This window comes from Xenopus tropicalis, chromosome 3 (genome assembly GCF_000004195.4).
Source record: "Xenopus tropicalis strain Nigerian chromosome 3, UCB_Xtro_10.0, whole genome shotgun sequence".
NCBI classification, from domain to species: Eukaryota; Metazoa; Chordata; class Amphibia; order Anura; family Pipidae; genus Xenopus; species Xenopus tropicalis.
The window spans coordinates 136,773,817-136,796,731 of record NC_030679.2 but is presented as its reverse complement, the minus strand read 5'-3'; the positions used below and the strand labels follow the sequence as shown (position 1 = coordinate 136,796,731).

Sequence of the window (22,915 nt, the reverse complement as noted above, 5' to 3'; positions counted from 1 at the left end):
GGGTTAAGCTAACCGGAGAAGTGAATGTTTGTGGAAGTTTGCAGTTGGTCACTTTTTCTATTCCTATTTTATTTTTTTATGTGGTTGCCAGGGTCAGGGTTATATCAGCATTATAGTGAAACCGGATATTTACTGAGTCTGGTTCTTCAGTGCTAATATTATTTAGTCTTGCTTGTCTTTCTATTCAGTTCAGCTCCTATTCATGTTCAAGGCAGCCTGCCAGATTGCTTGGGCAAATGGGACCATAGCAATTAGAAATACGAAACTGGAGATCTGAAGAACAAAATGATTTGGGGGTCCCCTGGGGTAGCAGCCTTGGTGGGCCTCTCAAACCCCAGTCTGACCCTGACAACACATAAAATGTGTCTCTTTTTTATCTGGGTGTGCAGTGGTAGTGAATACAATATTGCGAATATGTTTTGTTTCAGTTTGTTTTGTTAGTGGATCATATTGTGATACAATTAGCTGCATTGTGTGTGCATTCCTTATATACTATCCAGCAGCGGATGTGTCAAACCAACTAGATCAGGGCTTTCCCCCTCCTTTCTGGTTGGTGTGACTGCTTACCTTTATGTAAGATTTAAATGGTATAAGTACTAAGAGTTACTGGCCCTCTGCATTGTTCACACTTCAGACCCAGCATTATGTCACTGTGTGTACTGCCTGCCCTATGCTGCCTGTGTGTGCCATACTCTGCCTGCCCTATGCTGCCTGTGTGTGCCATACGCTGCCTGCCCTATGCTGCCTGTGTGTGCCATGCTCTGCCTGCCCTATGCTGCCTGTGTGTCATACTCTGCCTCCCCTATGCTACCTGTGTGTGTCAAATTCTGCCTGCCCTATGCTGCCTGTGTGTGCAATACTCTGCCTGCCCTATGCTGCCTGTGTGTGCAATACTCTCCCTGCCCTATGCTGCCTGTGTGTGCCATACTCTGCCTGCCCTATGCTGCTTGTGTGTGCCATACTCTGCCTGCCTCATGGTGCCTGTGTGTGCCATACTCTGCCTGCCCTATGCTGCCTGTGTGTGCCATACTCTGCCTGCCCTACCCTGCCTGTGTGTGCCATACTCTGTCTGCCCTATGCTACCTGTGTGTGCCATACTCTGCCTGCCCTATGCTACCTGTGTGTGCCATACTATGCTTGCCCTATGCTGCCTGTGTGTGCCAAATTCTGCCTGCCCTATGCTGGCTGTGTGTGCCAAACTCTGCCTGCTCTATTCTACCTGAGGGAAGTGAACCTGGCAGGGGTTAGTTCTGGGAGTTTGTTAGTATTTGGAAATAGTCAATATATGGTCCCTAAGGTGTGTAATTATATGCTGGGGGTTGCTTTGCTACCCACAGAGGAGGAGGAGGAATATGGATTTATGGGTATGTCTTAATATGACATAATAAGCTTCTTTCACATAGGAATGAAGGGTGATATCCCTGCTGTAAGCACTAACCATTTGGGTTTTTGCTGCACTACCACCATTTATGTGGGTATGGTCTTATAAACTCTTGTGATAACTTGGGGGTGGTTTAAAATGGATGCAGTTTAAAAAAGGGAAGTGTTCAAAACTGGCTTCCATTATCGGCCCTCCACCGTGTAGGCCAGAAAAATTCCAGCCCTCGGTACCAAAGAAGTTGGACAGCACTGAACTAGATATTCCTGGGACCCTACTAAATTATAACGCTGGGCTGGGTGGAGCTGTGGGCACGGTCAGTCATCCCAGGAAATCACCTTCGGGAGGGTTTTGTCTCTGCAATAAGGCTGTAGGGTTAGACTGAAATAATCACAGTACATAATGCATTTCCTCTTTTCGGAATTACAGTGTAACAAAATGGGTCCATTCCTCATGGACGTAATGAAACAGAGCAATTCTCATGATGTTACCTCAAATGGATTGTTATATTATTGTTGAACTTAAGCCCCAGCATCCCTCAACAGCCAAAGGATACACATTTATATATATCTTAACGTATATGGTGCCAGAGTTTGCTAGCGCCATGTGTGTGACTTTCCCAACCCAAGAATCAGTCCTATGACTCAGTTAGTAAACAAAAAGTCACAAGACAGATTGCTGACTTCTAAATGGTTCACAACAGCAGGAGCTTGGGGAATAGTAAGTACGTATGTTTATATTTATGTATATATATATATACATCTTACGACGAATGTTTGGGTTTCGATCGATATGTTTAAATACAATGATCTAAAACTTACATTCAGTTGGAAACTGAAGGATTAAAGACCTAAAAATAACAAATTGGGCAATGTTCTGACCATTAATAATTGGCAGACAACAATTGTACAAAAGTTATAGGGTATCGTCACAATCCATGCACAGATGCACAGATATTTTCGCTATCCGACCAAAATTTTCCGATCGCGATTGTATGAAAAGTGTCAAAAAGATCATTTTGGACAATGTTTTGTACAATTATATCGTTTTGTGTATGGCCAGCTTGAAGATATTTTAGAGAGCACTTTTGTAGGGAGGTGGTAAGATGCACCTTCCTCATATTCCCCCATACGTTTTGGGCTAGAACTTAACAGAAAGCCTTGGTAGGCTGAATAGGATCCTTGTACAGTCTGGGTGTCTAGGACCAGCCCTAAAAGAGAAATGAAGTCAAATTAGTATTGAATAGTCACCTGACCCCCCCACCAAAGGTATACAAAGTTTGGGTAGGAGATGAGCTACTTCTCTGGCTTCCACTCAATGTGGAGGGACAATATGTGCGCAGAGCTTGAAATGAAGCATTCTCCAGGTTATGTTAGGGAGGGGACGTGTGCATCAAGAGCAGGGGCAGTGTGAAGTCCCCTGGAGTGGTCCCCTTGAGCTCTGAAAGTATCTAGAAAGCACTGCTAGTGTAAAGTTTTCTTGATCACCATTATTGTTGTTCAACAAATCAGTGATTTTAGATTGAATATTCTAGCCTTGTCTTTCTCAGTCTCCTTTTATCTTTTCTATACCACAAATTTAAGGCCGATGACAGACGAGGAGAGTCGCAAAAATGTAAATCGCTGGTGGGAAATCATGTCTTGCTTCCCGAAGTCGCCCGAACTTTCCTCGCCAACTCCAGAAAGCAGAAGCGACACATCTATTTTCCTATTGGTGATTTCCATTCTCGCTGGTTGGAAAGCATTCGAGATTAGTTGCCACCTCTAGAGGGGATTAATTGTAGTGTCACAGCCCTAGAGGTGCCCATACACCTTCAGATCCACTTGCTTGGCGATGTTGCCAAGCGAGCGGAACTTTTCCCAATATCCCCCACCTACGGGTGGGCGATATCGGGCTAATTCGATTCGCCCAGGGGCCAAATGATCGAATTATAATAACGGGTGTAGGCAAAGTCGGCTCGTTGATGCGGTCCCCGATCCGCCTAGATTTTTAAACCTGCCCGATCGATAGCTGGCCAGGCTGTCGGTAGTGCCCATACACTGGCCGATTAGCTGCCGAATCGGTCTAAGCTGCTAGAATCATCCCGTGTATGGGGACCTTAAGAGGCTGTCACAGCCCAAAGAGGAGCTCAAGTACATTGTAACCCCATTAGGGCAGGGGTACACGGGGAGATTAGTCGCGCCGCGACAAATCTCCATTGTCACAGGCGACTAATCTCCCCGCAATGCCATCCCACCGGCTAGAAAGTAAATCGCCAATAAGATGGCAAATCGCAGCACCAGAAGTGGGACTTTTTTTTGCACTTGCATGGGCCTAACATGATTGGTACAGCAGCCTTTGTTTAGACAAAATCACCAAAGATACTCGGTAGTGAAAGCTGCAGGTGCACCAGATTCATACTGACTTCTACACATGACTTTAATAGTAAGATGAAGGTTCTGATCTATTTTAAATGCTACCACAGAAGCACCCCCAGATGAATGCTGCCCAACTTTACATTCCATAGCTACCTCCTATGCAAATCATTTGACTGATCATTGAGGACTAAGGGAAGTCCCAGAACATGCAGCTCGAGAAACATCATTATAGAATTAGACTGCAAAACTTGGGCTACAGTGGGTCTTGTTTATGTAGTCACAGAGTTAATAAAGTAATATAAGCCATTAAACAATCCTATGTTATTCTGTGTTTACAGATAAAAGTGTAACTGTGACTTATCGCAGACGCTGAACATTTTGGCACAATCGTGGCCATGAAGGCAATATTAATTCTTGCTCTTCTTACACTCACAACAAAAGGATATATCTTCACTAGGGAGAAGCTGGTTGAAATATTGAACAGATTCCATGGTCATAGTATTAATTATGGTATGTACCATCACATTCATGGAGCCCAGTGTTGATCATTATTTTGTAGAAGAGGGATCACACAACACACTGTGCGCATTAATATATGCATTCATTCTGTGTGCACGCATTAAAGGAAAAGGAAGCGTAAATTTACTCGGGAGTGTCTTGGCGTTCTTTTCCAAAGAAACATGAGGCCAGACTCACAACTGAAGAGAAGCCATTGCTCTTGCCGCTTATGGTGTCGCCCTAAGAGAAAACTTATAATGCTTCTCTGTGATTGCCTTCAGGACAGTCCATTTCAGAAACAATCACAGAATTCTCCTGTTCAACTGGAGCAGAATGACTTTGGCCCCAATGTTTTTAACATGGCTTTCTATCCTACCTCATTACTATTCTAGCTTAAAATAGGTTCTGAGGGGGCCTCCATTTTTTTTATATGATTCCACTATCCACTACACATGAAATGGGGTGGTGACAAAGCATGGAGTCCCTTAGGCTGATGCCACACGTGGCGTAGGGCTGATTTTTTCGGCAAGCGGAAAAACGATTGCCGAAAATTCAGCCCTACGCCTGCTACTTGTGCCTGCACCCAAATGAATGGAATACGCTCGGGTGCAGGCACATGTAGCCGATATACGCATGAAAACGCGAGAGAATGCAAAGTCTCGCGTTTTCATGCATATATCGGCTACATGTGCCTGCACCCGAGCGTATTCCATTTATTCGGGTGCAGGCACAAGTAGCAGGCGTAGGGCTGAATTTTCGGCAAGCGTTTTTCCACTTGCCGAAAAAATCAGCCCTACGCCACGTGTGGCATCAGCCTTACATTGCTATATGCAAATTCATTCCAGTGGGATATAGTGGTTACGGACTGACCCCAATTACAGAAACTGACAAGTACTAATTAGCCAATAGGGTGAATTTCATTAGCAGTGACTCGCCAGTTGCGCATGTAAAATCCCGATATTTAATGATTTCACTATTCGCTACACATGTGATAGGGCTGTGGCATGGCGGAAGTCCCTTAATTTACAAACAGGTTCAACAGACCCGGGCAAATTCATTCTCTCCAGTCGGACACAGTGGTTATGGATTGTTACAGAAAGAGTCAGACAACACTGCAGTGGTGCAATACACATTATACTTTAATTTTCATTTCATTATTTTACAGGGAGCCGTCAAATTGTGCAAGAAGGTGGTGCGAAAATTGGTCCAAGTCAGAATTGTAGCAAATCTTCAGAAAGCAAAGATGGATATGGGATTCAAGATCAAAGTAAGTATTCTCTTAAGGTGGCCATACACGGGGCGATTTCAGCTGCCGATATTGGTCCTTTAGACTGATTCGGCATCTTATCTGTCCATGTATGGGCACCACCAAGAGGCCTCCCCGACCAGCATCTGGCCCAAAATTGGCCACATCTCGATCAGGCTGGGCAATTAGTCGTTGCGACTTTTAACTTCAGTTGCGGCGACTAATAGAGCACAATTGTATTGCCATCACAAAACACGCAGACAATTTCATCCCGCGGATTAGTCGGCCCGCACCTTTCCAAAAGTCCCGGCAATTAATCGCCCCATGTGTCTTCGTCCTAAATCCCAGTCTGGGCCTGCCACTAATGCCAATCTAAAGATCTGGAAAGAACAGTGCATCTGTGATTCTCCAGCCTATTAATTAAAAATATATTCAGGTCAAAACAGATTCCAGTCAGGATGTCGTCCAATTTTGGGGCAACACATAACTAATGTCTCTTTGGCCAGTATGTTGTGAACTTATAGATACCATAAAAAGCATTTTGTTGAAAACATGCTACTTTGTGTTTAGTTCTAACGGGGATTTCCAAGGGTTGAAAGGATGCAACAAGATACTAAATCCATGAAGGTTGAAAATAACCAGCTCTATCTAGAATGGAAAGTATTTGAACTGGAACATGCACGAGATGTACAGCATATACTGTACTTGATCAGCAACCAGAATATCTCTTTCATGGTCACACAGTGGAAAATGTAAATATATATATATGTTTGTGTGGGCTAGGGAAAAGCTAACATTTAATGTAGATTTGTAAATTACACATAATCGGAAATTAAATATAGCTATAATTAGACTGTATTATTTATTTTCTCCTTCCTCTCTATGTCAGCATACCTTTTGTGTTGGGCAGCTGTGCTGATTGAAGCCATCAGGTACCAACAACAACCATTAGCTATTTGTGCAGACCATTCGGCAGTCATATTTCTGCATTTAATGTCCCCATTCAGTGCCTGCAGATCCACCTAGCTCCGCTACATGACATATTCAGAGGAAACTGTTTAGGCAAGACTCAGTCAGAAGTAAGCTGTAATGTAAAGGTGAACTCCAACACGACTTAAGCTTTTTGAAAAGTATACCTTGATTAAAAAATATACAGCCATGGTTTTTAATGTAATAATATGGTTTGGAACAGTTACCTAAGCCCCGCTTAGGCTGACTACTTTGAGACTCGAATAAAATGTAACAGTAGTCGCCTCCCCTCAGCCTGCATCCTCCCAATCCCACAATCCTCTGCACGTGATGTCAATAAGGAAAGGAACATCACAGTGCAATGCATTGTGGGTTATGTAGTTCCTGCATGCTGTCTGTAAGCTGTGGAGAAGTTGTTACAATTTGTAACATCCGTGTTTTAGTACCTACTCCCCTACCAGGATTTCAAATGATGCAGAAAGAGAAGAACTGTTTTGCAGTTGGATTTCAGCATATAAAAATGGGATTTATTTATTTATGGGGTTTCTGTGTTGTGTGGGGCTCTTTAACAAATGTTGGTTTGGAAGCCAGAGTTCCCCTTTCAGTGTGTATCAACTGCTCAGATACATTTTCGGAGTTGCGCAGTGCCTGTGACCCCAATAAAAGAAGCTGAAAGTGGGAATTACCAAATAGGATGAATTTAATCATCCTGTTGCTTATAGGGCACCTGTCACCACTATATTGAGACCTTTAATCATGTATACTGAAAAAGCCTGTAGACTATTTCTCTAAAATAGTGGTTCCCAGACTGGGGGGCTTGAAGTAGCAGAGGGACCTGCGGGCCAGTTAGGGTGATAATTGGGAAGAATGGCAATTTTGTCCGACAGGGAGATTTGTCACCCGTGGCTGAATCTCTGCTGCGTGCAATTAATCTCCCCGAAATGCCTATCCACTGGCAATAAAGTGAATCGCCGGTTGCCTGCAGGAGGAAACTTTGCGCGGCTTCAGAAAATTGAAGCAACACGTAGGCCTTTCCACCGGAGGTGAGATTAGTCGCCCACAGTAGCAGAGAGTTAACGACCGGTGACTAATCACTCCATGGGGCATCATCTTAAAAGCTCAGCTCGAAGGTCATTGAGGGGAAGATTTGGGTGAATTTGTATTTGCTTGCAACTTAGCTGAATGACTGATATACCGATATAACAATATTTTCCTACAACTGGAGTTTCCGTTTCATGAGCTAAAGACTGCATTGACCAAAGGGGGGATCTTTAAAGGACACATATTGGATAAATTAAAAACAAAACCTAATCTTGTAGGCAATTATTATGGTGCTGGTTTTACTTTGGGCTAAAAAGTAATCCTATCTGTAAAAAATGGCCCCATTATTGGAGCTCCCTATAGATCCACTTAGGTCCCTGCCGTGTTTCAAATGAGGGGTTGGCGTGTTGTAAAGGTCCCTGTCAAAAGGAGGGGGATAGCCAATCACAGCCTTGCAGTCACACTAGCAAAGACAGGCTTCAGTTCCCTATCGGGTCAACCTAGCTGCTGATTGGTTGCTATCCAAGAGTACAGTGTGCGGAGTGCTGCTGGCCCCTCTGCCCGGGCTGGGAAAGAAGGCAGCAGGAAGTGGAACAGATGGGTGGGACTAGTTGGGTTTTGGGGGAATTTCTCCATAAATCAGCCCGAAACACTACTTTTTAAGCACAATCCTATATTTAGAGGAGTATAATGCACTGGTACATTTCGTAAAGGGGACAATTAAGTAGGGCTTTAACTGAACATTTTTAACAACCACTTCACTAAGGGGCAGAACTTTGTATAGGGCTGCTATATATACATTCAGCAGACATACAAACTTACAGCCAGGCCCGGACTGGGATTCAAAATAGGCCCTGGCATTTCAAGTACACAGAGGGCCAAACAGAGAGAATGGTGTTTTACAAGACAATCTACAGATCACTACATTAAAGCCCACACTGATAAAATAAGTACATGTATGGCTTCCTTATAATCCTGACCCTTTTCACATCTTGCTATTCTGATTGTTCAGAACAAGTGAAACAACAGAAAGGTGGCCATACACTGTATTGCCCTTTCATTTGGCCCACAGGCCAATCAGTAATAAACAGTGCAAGATTGTCACCTTAAACCGTTAGTATGACCGATACAAGCTAGTGACTCTTTAGATGTTTTTAAAATCATTTTTAGTTTACAAATTTTGGGTGTGAAGATCCAATAACAGACCCAGATAGCATAGAGTTCTGGATACAGTTATTAAAATGTGTACTTTGGAACCTATTGTGGCCTGTGGCACACATGGTGAACATAAACCCTGGAGCTAAAAAATAAAAACAAGTTTTCTTGACCATTTCTAATCTTTGTACATAGCACTGGCATTTCCAGCAGGCTTCCTTCTCTACAGTCATCAACATTAACGTTACTTCCATTCAGGTAAACACAAGCCATTTTACGTGTCCATAGAGGAACATATATAAAAAAAGCTTAAGGTGGTTGCGTTTTCTTCTTGCTCTTGACTGGTCTCGACCTCACCGTAGCCTTGACCTGCTTATTGTGAGTCTTCTCGTGACGGTCCAAGTTAGACTTTTTGTTGAATCGCTTCCCGCACTCGTGGCACGCAAACGTTGACTGTCCCGTATGGGTTTTTTGATGTTGCACAAAGTGCGACCCGTGAGAAAACACTTTCCAGCATTCCTTGCAGACAAACCCTTTCCTTCTGACATGAGATTTCCGGGATTCCCAGTATTGATTTTCTCGCTCCATGTCTGAACTCTGTGCTTCCCGGAATTGTGATTTCTGGTGATGCGTATCGGCCGATTTCTCTTTGGATGCCTTTTTGCCCTTCTTAAGGCTTTGTCTTTCTCCCTCCATCATCTCACAAGCAGCCTGGGCTTTAATAATAATAATAATAATAATAATAGTATTTAATATAACTTAATATTTCTTTACTTACGCTTTACTTATTATCAACAAATAGGGACGCACCCAATCCAGGATTTGGTTTGGTATTTGGCCTCTTTCAACAGGATTCGGCTGAAACCAATCATCTGGCTGGACTGAATCATGTGACTTTTGGTTACATAAACACAGAAGTAAAAACAAAATTAAAACATTTTTCTTTCGACCAAATCTTTCACAAAGGATTCCGGGTTAGGCTGAACCCAGAAATAATGGATTCTGTGCACCTCTATCTACAAACAACCTTATAAAGGGGAAGCTAACCAGATCATAACTGCACCTGGGGCAAAAATGGGCCACTGATTATACAGCAGGGAAACCCTTGCTCTGATGATATAAAAACAGTAATCAATATTTTTTTAATAAAGTGCAACTTACCACCATGTTTAATAACAAAACCTCCAAATCTTTACCCTTACTGAGGAGCTGTGGAAGTTACATGCACACAAGCAGGCAACACAAGCACTGACCTGTGAGCTGCACAAGCAGAACTGGCGGCATTGGAGCCCGACTCGGGAATTCTGGGTATTTTAGTTCCGTCAGCAACGAACCACAACTCCCAGAAGGCAGTAGGATAGGAAGAGACACGTGTCAAGTGACAGCCAATCATTTTTATTGAAACAGCCGTCATAAGTTTAACGTTTTGTGGATTGATTAATTGGCTATAAATGACTCCTATTGTGTTAAGCTTCGGGGCCGCTGTTTAAAATGATGAGGGTTGGGGGGATACGGTTGTCCGTTTATGTCGTTAGTAGTAGGATGCGCCGTTGCTTATTAGTGTGAGGCTACGTTGGACTGAGCAGCGTTACTATAAGATTCGCCACGATGTTCTTCCACAGACTGGGTGTCTAATATGTAATGTTACTTTTTCCCTCGTTCCAGAGCCGGGTATACACAGCTGACAAGGAACAGGTCGGTCTCTAACAGTTACATAGTGTATGTGAGGAGCAATCCCCGTCCGCACACTTGGCTCGCCGTGATCGTATAGTGGTTAGTACTCTGCGTTGTGGCCGCAGCAACCCCGGTTCGAATCCGGGTCACGGCAGTTTTTTTTTAGATATAAATTGATTTAACATGACCAACACTGCCCAAAGCGCAGTTAAACATTTTTTTTTTAAAAAGGTACTTTTATTGATTTTTTTAAACAAGAGAAACAAATCAAGGTAATTTAGTATAGGGGATAGGAGAGGTAAAGTCAAGAAAAGTGGGGTAGAGAGGGAGGGGATGGGGGGTTTGTGGTCCATATTACATGGTCAGTACAGTTTAAAAGAGGTGAGGGCTATTGGTTTCTGAGTAAAGCACCCATAGCATTCACATGTTGTGGGGTCAAGTAGGAGCGATGGAGGAATTTGACCTGGATGATATAGTGGACGGTAGTAGGTGTCTAGGAACATCTTTCCATTGTTCCAGGTCTCCTCTGTCCTGAACCCATTTTTGGTAGCAATTTAGCATTTGTTTCTTCCCTGTGTTCATTAAAGGAGAAGGAAAGGCTAAGGCACTTGGGGGTGCCAAAATGTAAAGCACCCCCAAGTGACTTCGATCGCTTACCTTGTACCCTGGGCTAGTGCCCCTGTTAGGAGAAAAAAGCACCAGCCCAGGGTACCTGTAGGAAGCGCTTCCTCCTTCCTCTCTCTTCTCCGGGCGAAATCCGTCGGCCGGCGCATGCGCAGTAGAGTAAAAAGCCGACTTTGTTTTTTAAGTTCGGCTTTTCACTCTACTGCGCATGCGCGCGCGGCGCTACAGGAAGGAGGAAGCGCTCGCTGCTACCCCGGGCTGGTGCTGGTCTCCGTATGAGGTGGGGTATGAGGTGAGCGATCTAAGTCACTTGGGGGTGCCTAACATTTTGGCACCCCCAAGTGACTTAGCCTTTCCTTCTCCTTTAAAGGAGATATATCCTATAAAAATGATGAATGTACCAGGGAATTATACTCCTCTAGATATAGAAGGATTGTGCTTAAAAAAAAGTTGTGTTTCTGACTGATTTATTGAGAAATTCCCCCAAAACCCCACTAGCCCCGCCCATCTGTTCCACTTCCTGCTGGCTGAATTCTCTGGATGAGCTGGGGAGCCGGCGGCCCTCCGTACACTGCACTGTAGGATAAGAACCAGCTAGGCTGACCTGATAGGGAACTGAAGCCTGTCTGTGCTTGTGTGAGTGCAGGGCTGTGATTGTCTCTCCCCCTCCTACTGTGCTTCTGGCAGGGACCGTAAGGACACCCCTCATTTCAAACTCTGACAGAGAAGTGAGAGGATCTATAGGGAGCTCCAATAAAGGGGCCATTGTTACAGATAGGGTTAATGTTTAGCCCAAAGGGAAACCAGCACCGGATATTATTCATAATTGCCTACAAAATTAGGGTTTTCCCATTTATCCGATATGTCTCCTTTAACATTTGGTAGATAGTCGAGAGCAGTTTGGGAACCTCCTGGAGTTGTAATCCAACTTCTGGGGCTGTGGCAGCGATTTTGAGTTGTGGGTTGGCGAACTGCAGGTATCTGAATTGCGCTGTAGGTTTGACCTGGAATATAGTTTGAATTTGCTTAAAGTTCAATAGTAGAATGTCCGGGTGTAGGTCTTTAACAAATTTATCACTTAAACATTTAGTTATGCTCTGTTGTGAATATTAAACTTTGGTGCTATAACAAACTGATAATTGTAGGTAAAATAATACCCACCAAGTAGATCAGCAAGAAAAGAGTTGCGCCCAACGTGGGGCTCGAACCCACGACCCTGAGATTAAGAGTCTCATGCTCTACCGACTGAGCTAGCCGGGCACTTGTGAAACTTTCCATTTACCACTACAGCCCCTCTGTAATGTACTATCATCCCAGTTCTCTTGTAAAAATCCGCCTACAGTTTCAGTGAGCATGCAAAGCTGCCATACATGATCTCGTCACACAATAAAATATCACTAACTATCATCTTTATTTTATTCTATATTATATATAAAGCTGGCAAGCTTTTTTTTAATAATGGCTGCTGTTATAAAAACGATTGAGCAATAAAATAAAGGGCTGTTGTTACAATTAAGCAAAACACACTTTCCCTGACCGGGAATCGAACCCGGGCCGCGGCGGTGAGAGCGCCGAATCCTAACCACTAGACCACCAGGGAAGGTTGTATGTGAAATTGCCAGATTTATTTTTCCAAATCGCCAGTCAGTTCTAAAACCAGTGAAATACTAGTCCAAACCCACTTTGAAAGTAACCCAAAAATAGCCCAATGTGCAATGAAAAAAATTCTACAAAAATAAAAGTACATATGGGAAAACCTGCCTTTTTAAAGCATATAATCACTACCCAGTTACTGGAATGGCTGATAATTCCCTGCCCTCTGTGCCCAGTCCAGCTGGGAAGTCGCTACAGAAATAGATTCAGAATCTTGCATTAACCCCAGACTTATAAATATGGGTGCGTTCAACTACAACTCTCAGCAGCCCCAAGATAACTACAGACCTGCCCCCACATCACATACCCTATAGAGCAGGGAGCAGAACATACAGGTTGAGCCTGAAAGAGCAAAAAGGAATAGAAAACGGAGCCTCTGGCTAAACTGCCCAATTGCAAGCTGGGTATTGTAGTTTTATATTACTCCTAGTTGTAGGCTAATTGTTAGCTACAAACTACATTACCCAGCATGCAGTGGAACAAGCACACTAGGGGAAAAAACTGGCTAGGTTCCAAACTACAAACCCGCCAAGGCTCCAAAAACTAGTCCAAAACGGTACTTTGGCGGGTTTGTAATTTAAAAACAAACCAGGGCTTTAAATTAGTAGCCCAATTTGGCAGAAAAACCGCTAACCTGCCACCCATGCTTGTGAGAGCAATTTTAATGCGTAAGAATAGAGAGAGACGCGAACACATTTCTGCGCATGCGTCATACTGCTGCCAATGCGTACAACCTCTCAGCCCCGCCCCTTGTTTTATTAATTACTCCGTTTATTCCGTTACAGCCAATAGTGGGCGCATATCATTTCCCGCCCTTGCTTTCGGTTTTCAGGCTGACTACGTCGTCGGCAGATTAGTTAGCTTAATGGCTAAAAGCTTAGCAGGGACTTAACCAATGAGAAGCGCCGAGCTGACGGAGTGGTTTGTGTAGGCGGGGCTTGGCCTGACGCAGGAGGGAAAGATGGCGGACGAGGAGAAGCTACCGCCCGGGTGGGAGAAGCGCATGAGTCGAAGCTCGGGTATATGGAGTGTAGCGGGCACAGTTGTTATATAGAGTTAGTGCAGCGCTGGTTTGCTTTGTAGCTGTTCCTATTTTATTGTGTCTTGCACTGTGCATAGCGTCCTGATAAAGGTGCTGTTGCAAAGCTGCAGAACTACAATTCCCACTTTGCATTGCGCATTATAGTATTTAGTCGCCTGTAAACAGACTAAGAAATGCTAAGCATTGACTGCTTCTGCTACTGTATGGGGCCATGACTGGTGCCCTAGTATCTGCACCTATCTGTTCAGTGTCATTTGTGTCAGAGTTCGATCTGTTCCTGCTTAGATGCTGATGTGTCTGTGATTAACATGGTGCCTTGTGGCTATGTATTGTATGTATCCTGCTCGGGAATGGTCTTCAGTCAGGAGCCAAGCAGGCAAGGCCCTTCAGAGATCCTTAGTGGGGCCTAAATTAGTACAGTGGCCCCTGGGAAAGGGCCGTGGTATAGTAGGGAGAGATGGTGCCTATAGTAGCAGTGGGGGGATAATAGCCTCTGGGAAGGGACTGGGGCTGTGGGATAGCAGGTATAGTAGGGAGAGATGGTGCCTATAGTAGCAGTGGGGGGTAATAGCCTCTGGGAAGGGACTGGGGCTGTGGGATAGCAGGTATAGTAGGGAGAGATGGTGCCTATAGTAGCAGTGGGGCGATAATAGCCTCTGGGAAGGGACTGGGGCTGTGGGATAGCAGGTATAGTAGGGAGAGATGGTGCCTATAGTAGCAGTGGGGGGGATAATAGACTCTGGGAAGGGACTGGGGCTGTGGGATAGCAGGTATAGTAGGGAGAGATGGTGCCTATAGTAGCAGTGGGGGGGTAATAGCCTCTGGGAAGGGACTGGGGCTGTGGGATAGCAGGTATAGTAGGGAGAGATGGTGCCTATAGTAGCAGTGGGGGGGTAATAGCCTCTGGGAAGGGACTGGGGCTGTGGGATAGCAGGTATAGTAGGGAGAGATGGTGCCTATAGTAGCAGTGGGGGGGGTAATAGCCTCTGGGAAGGGACTGGGGCTGTGGGATAGCAGGTATAGTAGGGAGAGAGAGCCTCTGGGAAGGGACTGGGGCTGTGGGATAGCAGGTATAGTAGGGAGAGAGAGCCTCTGGGAAGGGACTGGGGCTGTGGGATAGCAGGTATAGTAGGGAGAGATGGTGCCTATAGTAGCAGTGGGGGGATAATAGCCTCTGGAAAGGGACTGGGGCTGTGGGATAGCAGGTATAGTAGGGAGAGAGAGCCTCTGGGAAGGGACTGGGGCTGTGGGATAGCAGGTATAGTAGGGAGAGACGGTGCCTATAGTAGCAGTGGGATAATAGCCTCTGGGAAGGGACTGGGGCTGTGGGATAGCAGGAATAGTAGGGAGAGATGGTGCTTATAGTAGCAGTGGGGGGATAATAGCCTCTGGGAAGGGACTGTGGCTGTGGGATAGCAGGTATAGTAGGGAGAGATGGTGCCTATAGTAGCAGTGGGATAATAGCCTCTGGGAAGGGACTGGGGCTGTGGGATAGCAGGAATAGTAGGGAGAGATGGTGCTTATAGTAGCAGTGGGGGGATAATAGCCTCTGGGAAGGGACTGTGGCTGTGGGATAGCAGGTATAGTAGGGAGAGATGGTGCCTATAGTAGCAGTGGGGGATAATAGCCTCTGGGAAGGGACTGGGGCTGTGGGATAGCAGATATAGTAGGGAGAGAGAGCCTCTGGGAAGGGACTGGGGCTGTGGGATAGCAGGTATAGTAGGGAGAGATGGTGCCTATAGTAGCAGTGGGATAATAGCCTCTGGGAAGGGACTGGGGCTGTGGGATAGCAGGAATAGTAGGGAGAGATGGTGCTTATAGTAGCAGTGGGGGGATAATAGCCTCTGGGAAGGGACTGTGGCTGTGGGATAGCAGGTATAGTAGGGAGAGATGGTGCCTATAGTAGCAGTGGGGGGATAATAGCCTCTGGGAAGGGGCTGTGGGATAGCAGGTATAGTAGGGAGAGATGGTGCCTATAGTAGCAGTGGGGGGGGGGGATAATAGCCTCTGGGAAGGGACTGGGGCTGTGGGATAGCAGGTATAGTAGGGAGAGATGGTGCCTATAGTAGCAGTGGGGGGATAATAGCCTCTGGGAAGGGACTGGGGCTGTGGGATAGCAGGTATAGTAGGGAGAGATGGTGCCTATAGTAGCAGTGGGGGGATAATAGCCTCTGGGAAGGGACTGGGGCTGTGGGATAGCAGGTATAGTAGGGAGAGATGGTGCCTATAGTAGCGGTGGGGGGATAATAGTAGGGAGAGATCGTTTGCAGCTTATTGGCCCATGTACAGTGCTGCATTCATAAGTAGCACTATTTACAAAAAAATTATACATAAATGCATGTATGGTGACGAGAACTGAATTAGTGCGTTTATGTTGTCCTTGACTAATGGGTCTGCATAGGGCCATTTTAGAATCTGCTTTTTATTGGCCCAGAAGCCAGTCAATCTGAACAATCCGATCTGGCTCAGATCAAATGAGCAGATATGTTAATGTATGAGTAACGCTATGCTATGAATTCTCCTGCTTTTTTTTTTATACCCAGTTATGGCTGCTTGTGAGTATAGACGTAAGCAGGGAATAAATGTTCTTTTGACATAGCAAACTTTGGCTTTACTTTACTGCCTGTGTACTAGATACTCTTGCTGTACTTTATAATCAATATAGCTGTCCCCCACTAGCGCTATTAAGTTATATTTGTGGTACAGGCACAGCTACCCTCTTGGTTAAAACATTAGGATGTTGGCAGCTCTGTGAGTATCACTGCTTGTTTGCACAGGTTGCACGAGGCTTTGCCCTTACATCTCTCTTGTGCTTTGTCTTGGTTTAAACAGGGCGTGTATATTATTTCAATCACATGACCAATGCCAGCCAATGGGAAAGGCCCACTACTGGTGGGAAAAATGGCCAGGGGGAGCCAGGAAAAGTGAGATGCTCTCACCTACTCGTGAAGCACAATCAGTCAAGGCGTCCTTCATCATGGAGGCAGGACAGGATCACTCGCACCAAGGACGAGGCACTGGAGCACATTAATGGTGGGTAAGGAAGGGGCTTCTGTATTAGTGTGACTGTGCTCTATGTCATAATTAGGGCTTGTAAGTCTTTAGGGAGAGCAGCAGATGGTATTTACCATCTTGGGCCACTGTACTGGAGTGATTCTGTCCCACTCTCTCCTCTACACTTTGTACAGGGTAGCTGGATATTGCCTTTATATAAATGTGGCTTTATGTTACTCTGGCACTCCCCGCCCTGTAGTTCCTGAATTCCTGCATTTGGTCTGCATACGCTAAATCAAGAAACCATGGGAATTTCAAGGCGTTAATCCAAGGGAGGATGAGTTATAGTTCATTTGGGTACAGGTGTTCATTATGGAGGAAGGGCATGGGCCCTGAAAGTATTTCATATTAAAAGAAAAAAAGAAAACCTTGGGTGCCAGTTTGTTAGGCATATGCTACTTTTGTCTTTAATTTAAAAAAAAAACCATACTGGCCTGGGTACTTGGTTGGTGAGTGCCCTGCCCAGGAATTCCTTCTGTGAGATTGGGCACACTAGCCCTAGTGTACTGAGCATAAGGCCGCGCCAAGCCTGCTCAGGGGTAACATGGTAAATTAAAGGATAAGTCAAGCTAAAATTAGTGCCAGGTAGGTATAACACCAGTGATTGCAGTTTACCTCTTCTCTCCAGGGCAGTGCTGTCCAACTTCTGTTGTACCGAGGGCTGGAATTTTTCCGACCTACGCGGTGGAGGGCCGATAATGGAAGCCAGTTTGACCACTCCCCTTTTTGAAACCGCACCCACTTGAAACCACACCCACGTTATCACATGACCATACCCATATTAATGGTTGTAGTACAGCAAAAACCTGCCATACTCTGCCTGTCCTACCCTGCCTGTGTGTGCCATACTCTGCCTTCCCTACCCTGCCTGTGTGTGCCATACTCTGCCTTCCCTACCCTGCCTGTGTGTGCGCCATACTCTGCCTTCCCTACCCTGCCTGTGTGCCATACTTGGCTGGTTTGTGCCATACTTGGCCTGTGTGTGCCATACTCTGCCTGCCCTACCCTGCCTGTGTGTGCCATACTTTCACTGTGTTTGCCATTCTTGGCTGGTTTGTGCCATACTTGGCCTGTGTGTGCCATACTCTGCCTTCCCTACCCTGCCTGTGTGTGCCATACTCTGCCTTCCCTACCCTGCCTGTGTGTGCCATACTCTGCTTGCCCTATGATGCCTGTGTGTATGGCACACACAGGCAGCCTACAGTGACACAATGCTGGCACTGCTCCTACAGTCTGCACAATAACTATATATTAAAAAACTTTTTAATTGCAGTACCACCTCAGTATATGTTCTTTTTGTAGTGTGCAGGGATTATTTGTGGGTTTCTACTGCTCCGGAGGTGTGAACAGGGGAACAATATGGGTGATTACAGCCTGAGCCTGAGGTGTGAACACTGCAGGGGGTGAACAATGCAGAGATTAAAAGGTGTGAACAATACAGGGAATTACATATTTAAACAATACAGAGGGATTACAGCCTGAATCTGAGGTGAGAACCATGCAGGGGGCCATTTAATCTCAGTACTGATACCATTTAAAGCTTACACAAGAGTAAGCCATCAAAGCAGCCAGACAGGTGGGGGGCCACACAGAGGGGGGTCGCGGGCCGCCAGTTGGACAGCACTGCTCCAGGGTGTGGGAATGCCCATTGCACAGAATATCTCTACTTTGCCCAGAGCAAACAGAGCCTGTGGTCTCTGCCCAGCAATGATATATTTTGTTATAGATTTTGAATTATTTCCAGCATTCAGATAGGATCACTGCTCTGTGAGGCCACAATACTACTGTTACTTTTATTATTTACTGTTCTATAATTTGTCTCCTATTACTCTTCCTTAGCCTTGTCCTAACTTACGCATGTGAATGATGTGCACAGTAAGGGCAGGTAGGGTGTGGGGGCTCCTGCGTGCCTCCCCACCCACCTCTCTTGAATCCTACTCTGACTAAAGCAGTCGGCATTGGATCCATTGGCCATGCTGCAGGTCTGTTTGCACCAAGCCAAACGCAACCCCTTCGTAGATATGAAGTGAAAAGAGGCTGCGGTCAGTACAGAGTGGCAACTTTCCTCAATATGTTTCCTCCAGCATTTATGTAATTCAAAGCCAGAGGCACAGTGTCATATTAAACATTTGCCACTTAAGGAGATCCAGCAAACAGAAAATGCAGTTCTACGCACGTAGCCAATATACATTATATTAGACATCTTCAGTGGTTTTAGTGTTATTCATGTTTTCCAGGCTACATCCAGAAGATAAAATCGGGGGATGAGGATTTTGAATCTCTTGCTTCTCGGTTCAGTGACTGCAGCTCAGCTAAGGCTGGAGGGGATCTGGGCAGCTTTGGGAGAGGTAAGTTTAGATAAAGAAGCACTGCTATGAAATATGTATTATTTTTATATAGTAACGTAGATTTGGATGACTTACGTCTTTGCAATATGCGCGTCAATAGGGCCAGAAATCATGTGATAAACATGGGCTTATAGAGCAAATGGGACACTGGCCCATTATGTGCTACATGGCCACCCACTCTGGGAAGTGGGCTCCTGGTGAGGAGGGCACAGCACTTGGCAGGGGGGGCTTTGCTTTAAAAAATACTGCTGTTTTCCCATCTGCAGAGCTGGCTTTGTTAGGCATACCTCTAGTGGGGGCAGCAACATTATTACCAGCAGGTGCTCTGTAAATGTCTAACAGCTTGCATACTGATTGTATATGTTGTGTTGCATACAGTACACACTGTTGATATACAGAGGGGGTACAAATGTTTGAAACTTTTCAGCGATGCCATAGACCTTTTGGTGCAGCTGTGATATACCCATGTACATGCTTGCCCCAATACTAGCTTCTCTCTGTCAGAGTAGAATGTAAGCAGGTTCTGAATGGGGGGGGGGGGGGGTTCAGGACCCACTGGTGCTGCCGTCCCATGGGTGCAGCCCGGGGTGCTCTGGCAGGGATCAGGTCTGTGCCCTTGGGTGGGGGGTTGTGCCCCAACGGCCCAGTCTGGCCCTGACTGTAAGCTCAGTTGATTAGGACCCTCTGTACTTTCTGTATTACTCATATGTAATGTGTTTGTTTACTGTAGAATATGTTGGCGTGTTAATAATAAAGAAGGGACTTGCTTCCACACCTATAACATCTGCTCAGTACATTGCATGTTGTGATTCTTCTGGCAGATTCCAGAGGGGTAACTTCCTTTCATGTGCTCTTTAGGTGCAATGCAGAAGCCCTTTGAAGATGCATCTTTCGCTCTGAGGCCTGGGGAGATGAGTGGCCCCGTCTTCACAGACTCCGGCATTCACATTATCCTCCGCACTGAGTGAATCCACTTTTATAATGGGAACTCTTGCTGCTTTCAGGGAGGGACGAAAGGGTTTCCCAGTGAGCCAAGGGAATAGATGTGGGGGGCTAGGTAAGGGTTAGGGTAGTCCAGAAAAATACAGAAATTGGCCCAGTTCTGCTCAGTGGGTTCAATCAGTTATTGGCTGTTTAAGCATCATCATTTATGGAAGTTTGCGCATTGTTAGCAGGGGATGTGCATGAAGGGCTTGGGGCTATTTCTCTCATTTCCTCTAATTCCCACATCAGAGTATTAGCTATACAATTAGATCTTGCCTCGGAACATTTCTGATCCATCTGCATTCTGTTTCTAGCTCCTGTAGTCATGTGAATGGAATAGCATGAGAATCTGAAGGCCACACTATCCTGTACTAATGAACTTGCTCAGTTAGGCGCAGTGGCCAAGAGGCAGTATATGCTTTTGTTTATGTGAGCCCTTTCCCTATAGTCTATGTAGTCTCTCCCTGGGAAGGACTAATAACTCAGTCTCTTTCCCTCCCAGTGCAAGAATGGATATTATTATTTACCCACAGGGACCTCTCTTTCCTTATAAAATGACCTCATGTAAAAGTAAATACATACACTAGGCTCATATAGAACATAGGTGTACATTTGCCCATAGCTAGGTTGTGGCTGTATAGTAAGGGTTTTATATGGGGGTTACCTATTTAATTTAGCATATTAATAGCTCATCTTACGCGACAGAACAAAACAGCTTCATCTGCTTTCATTGTAATGAGCGAGCATGTCCCTTCAGTCAATAGGACAGAGGCTGTGACACTGCGGAGAGGTACATCTCGGCAATCATTTACCAGTGGGAGCACCCAAGCTGAATTTGCTGCCTGCACCCACCTCAGCTGGCACAGACCAGATTCCTTTCCCCACGTAATGCTTATACCTCATCTTATGTTGTAGGCATCATTTCTGCTCAGTGCTATTGGAATAATTCTGCTGTTTTTGGCTGTTAAACCTCTTTCTCCATCCAAGCAAAGGAAGTCACGGTGTCAACAATATTTGGCAAGTGCTTTTTGTACATGACCAGCTGCTTAGGGCAACTGTATTTTATCTTGTTATGCTGCATCTGTTCTCTAAATGAAGATTAATTTAATATCTTGATTCACATTTCTATGACTGACAGTGGGATATTTGCTTGCATTATAGTATTTTTGAGCCTAAAAAAAAAAAAAAAAATTGCCATGTTATTTGGCCTTTTCTTTAGGGGGTTGGTGATATTATGCAGTTATTACATGTTTTGTGTCAGAGCCAGTGTAGTGGCTTGGGGGGGCCCGGCATGGGGCAAATGCATTTGTTTAATGCCGTGCAAACGTAAAGAATTGAACATTTTTATAATGTATTTAATCTGCAGTCCCTGAGCCTTCTGCAGTCGCATCATTGTCTTCCTCTCTTACACCCCTAGTTTAATGCTTTACTATCCCTACAACTGCACATGGTGACTGTTACAAACTGTGTTTTTTTCATATATCTGTAACCTTATGAGCTGTGGGGTGGGGGCACTGACCAAATATTGGACCACGAAGAGGGGCTGAAAACCCTTGCAGTAGCTTAAGCATGTAAAGATGAAATTGCAACTAAAGGCTCAGCTAACTCCATCCTAGATTCTGAAAAATAAAACAATATTTTGTGTTGTGAATTATACCTTTTTTATTTATATGTTTACAGAAAACCCTTGCAAGTGCCATTCAGACTTTGCTAGTGCTATATCAGCTTGCATGTGTAAAATAAATATTTAGTGCTGTTGTCTATTATATGCTCCTCCTCTGAACTAGAAGCACCTCCCATTATCGGGCTCTCATAGTTCTCATAAATGTGAGCTGGCGCTCTGTGTGGCATAGGTGGCAGACATGTCTACTATTGTTAGGGCTAGACTAGGCCCATGGGCCCCTACCGACCCAGTCTGCTCCCTCTGCCAACTGCAGGCACTGCCGCATCTCCCTCCTCATTGTCTTCGGAAGAAGGAAGTTTTGTACACATGGGGGATTTGACGTCGCAACTGGGGTGGGGTGGGCCCCGGACACCCCAGTCTGACCCTGCCTGCAGTCACCTTGTGTTCAGAGGTGGGCCCCCACAATGCTTTTAGCAGTGTAGATCTTTGTATTCAAAAGTGACCCCAAGTAACTCCATTTTTTTCCCCTTTTGTTTTACATGCTGTTAGCTGCTGACAGTAACCTGAGCTTTAGGGATCAATACAATATACATACAGTTAATACTAGAAGACCAAATGTATTATTCATCAGAACGGAGTAATAATCAGCTTCTATGACAGATGGAACCTCACTTTCTGCTAATGTGATTGATTCCCAATGACCCCTAAGCTTTGCTTCCCAACAGCAGCCCAGAGCCCACTGAGCATGTGCAGTGCCACTGATACACAAAATTTGGCCTAACAAGATCCAAGATGGGGAGCAGTTGGGGACATTTTGAAGGCCTGGATAATTACATTTATAGGGCTGCTACATTAAGTTCAGTATAAAGAAACAAAACTGAATTTCTACCCATTCTTGTTTAGTGCTCTTTTAAGTATGTACAGTGTGGGGAGTCTGTTTAGTGAGATCAGACTTAATAAGGCTAATAATCACTGGATGTCGGCAGCCTCTGGATGTTATCTCAGTGTTGGCAAACCCTGGACACCATTTTAAAGGAGAGAAGTTTAATGCTAAAATGTCTTAATATTACTCCATCAGTTACCATACAATGACTATGTCAGCCATTTCTACTTGGGTGTCTTAATGAAAACTCAAATTAAACTTCTGTTAAGATAGAAATGCTCCTCTTACCTCCCCAGATGCCCTAGGCTGTCTGTTTCTGCCCTCTCCTTCACTTCTCATATCCAAATCAATAATTAAATCCCGTCACTCTTACCTAAGGAATAAT

General features: G+C 45.0%; 1 protein-coding gene, 1 long non-coding RNA gene and 3 other non-coding genes across 7 annotated transcripts; 2 read left to right on the top strand and 3 right to left on the bottom strand.

The window, feature by feature from the left end:
- Positions 1 to 5,353: 5,353 nt before the first annotated feature.
- LOC116409815 lies at positions 5,354 to 10,116 on the bottom strand. The gene is made up of 3 exons (XR_004222089.1): positions 9,898 to 10,116; positions 9,455 to 9,538; positions 5,354 to 9,360 (listed from the first exon to the last, which is right to left on the bottom strand). It is a non-coding gene; the product is annotated as an uncharacterized LOC116409815 (long non-coding RNA).
- A 78-nt stretch (positions 10,117 to 10,194) lies between these two features.
- pin1 (peptidylprolyl cis/trans isomerase, NIMA-interacting 1) lies at positions 10,195 to 21,679 on the top strand. 3 transcript variants are annotated; one of them, XM_031897865.1, is made up of 4 exons: positions 10,195 to 10,339; positions 16,470 to 16,670; positions 18,929 to 19,039; positions 19,898 to 21,679. In XM_031897865.1, the coding sequence occupies exons 2-4, from the start codon at positions 16,493 to 16,495 to the stop codon at positions 20,005 to 20,007; spliced, it is 399 nt and encodes a 132-aa protein (XP_031753725.1). In that variant the 5' UTR covers positions 10,195 to 10,339; positions 16,470 to 16,492; the 3' UTR covers positions 20,008 to 21,679. The 3 variants fall into 3 exon arrangements, with proteins under 3 accessions (XP_031753725.1, NP_001008110.1, XP_012808455.1); NM_001008109.1 differs by lacking the exon at positions 10,195 to 10,339 and adding an exon at positions 13,508 to 13,614 and having other exon boundaries at positions 19,898 to 21,213; XM_012953001.3 differs by lacking the exon at positions 10,195 to 10,339 and adding an exon at positions 13,548 to 13,650.
- Positions 10,401 to 10,472, top strand: trnah-gug. Its single transcript has one exon. It is a non-coding gene; the product is annotated as a tRNA-His (tRNA).
- trnak-cuu lies at positions 12,130 to 12,202 on the bottom strand. Its single transcript has one exon. It is a non-coding gene; the product is annotated as a tRNA-Lys (tRNA).
- On the bottom strand, positions 12,471 to 12,542 carry trnae-cuc. The gene has a single exon. It is a non-coding gene; the product is annotated as a tRNA-Glu (tRNA).
- Positions 21,680 to 22,915: the final 1,236 nt, after the last annotated feature.

Coding starts and splice junctions, on each gene's coding strand:
- pin1 (NM_001008109.1), top strand. CDS start 13,557: ATGGCGGACGAGGAGAAGCTACCGCCCGGGTGGGAGAAGCGCATGAGT. Junction 13,615..16,469: donor GCGCATGAGTCGAAGCTCGG/GTATATGGAGTG, acceptor TGGTTTAAACAG/GGCGTGTATATTATTTCAAT. Junction 19,040..19,897: donor TCTGGGCAGCTTTGGGAGAG/GTAAGTTTAGAT, acceptor TGTGCTCTTTAG/GTGCAATGCAGAAGCCCTTT.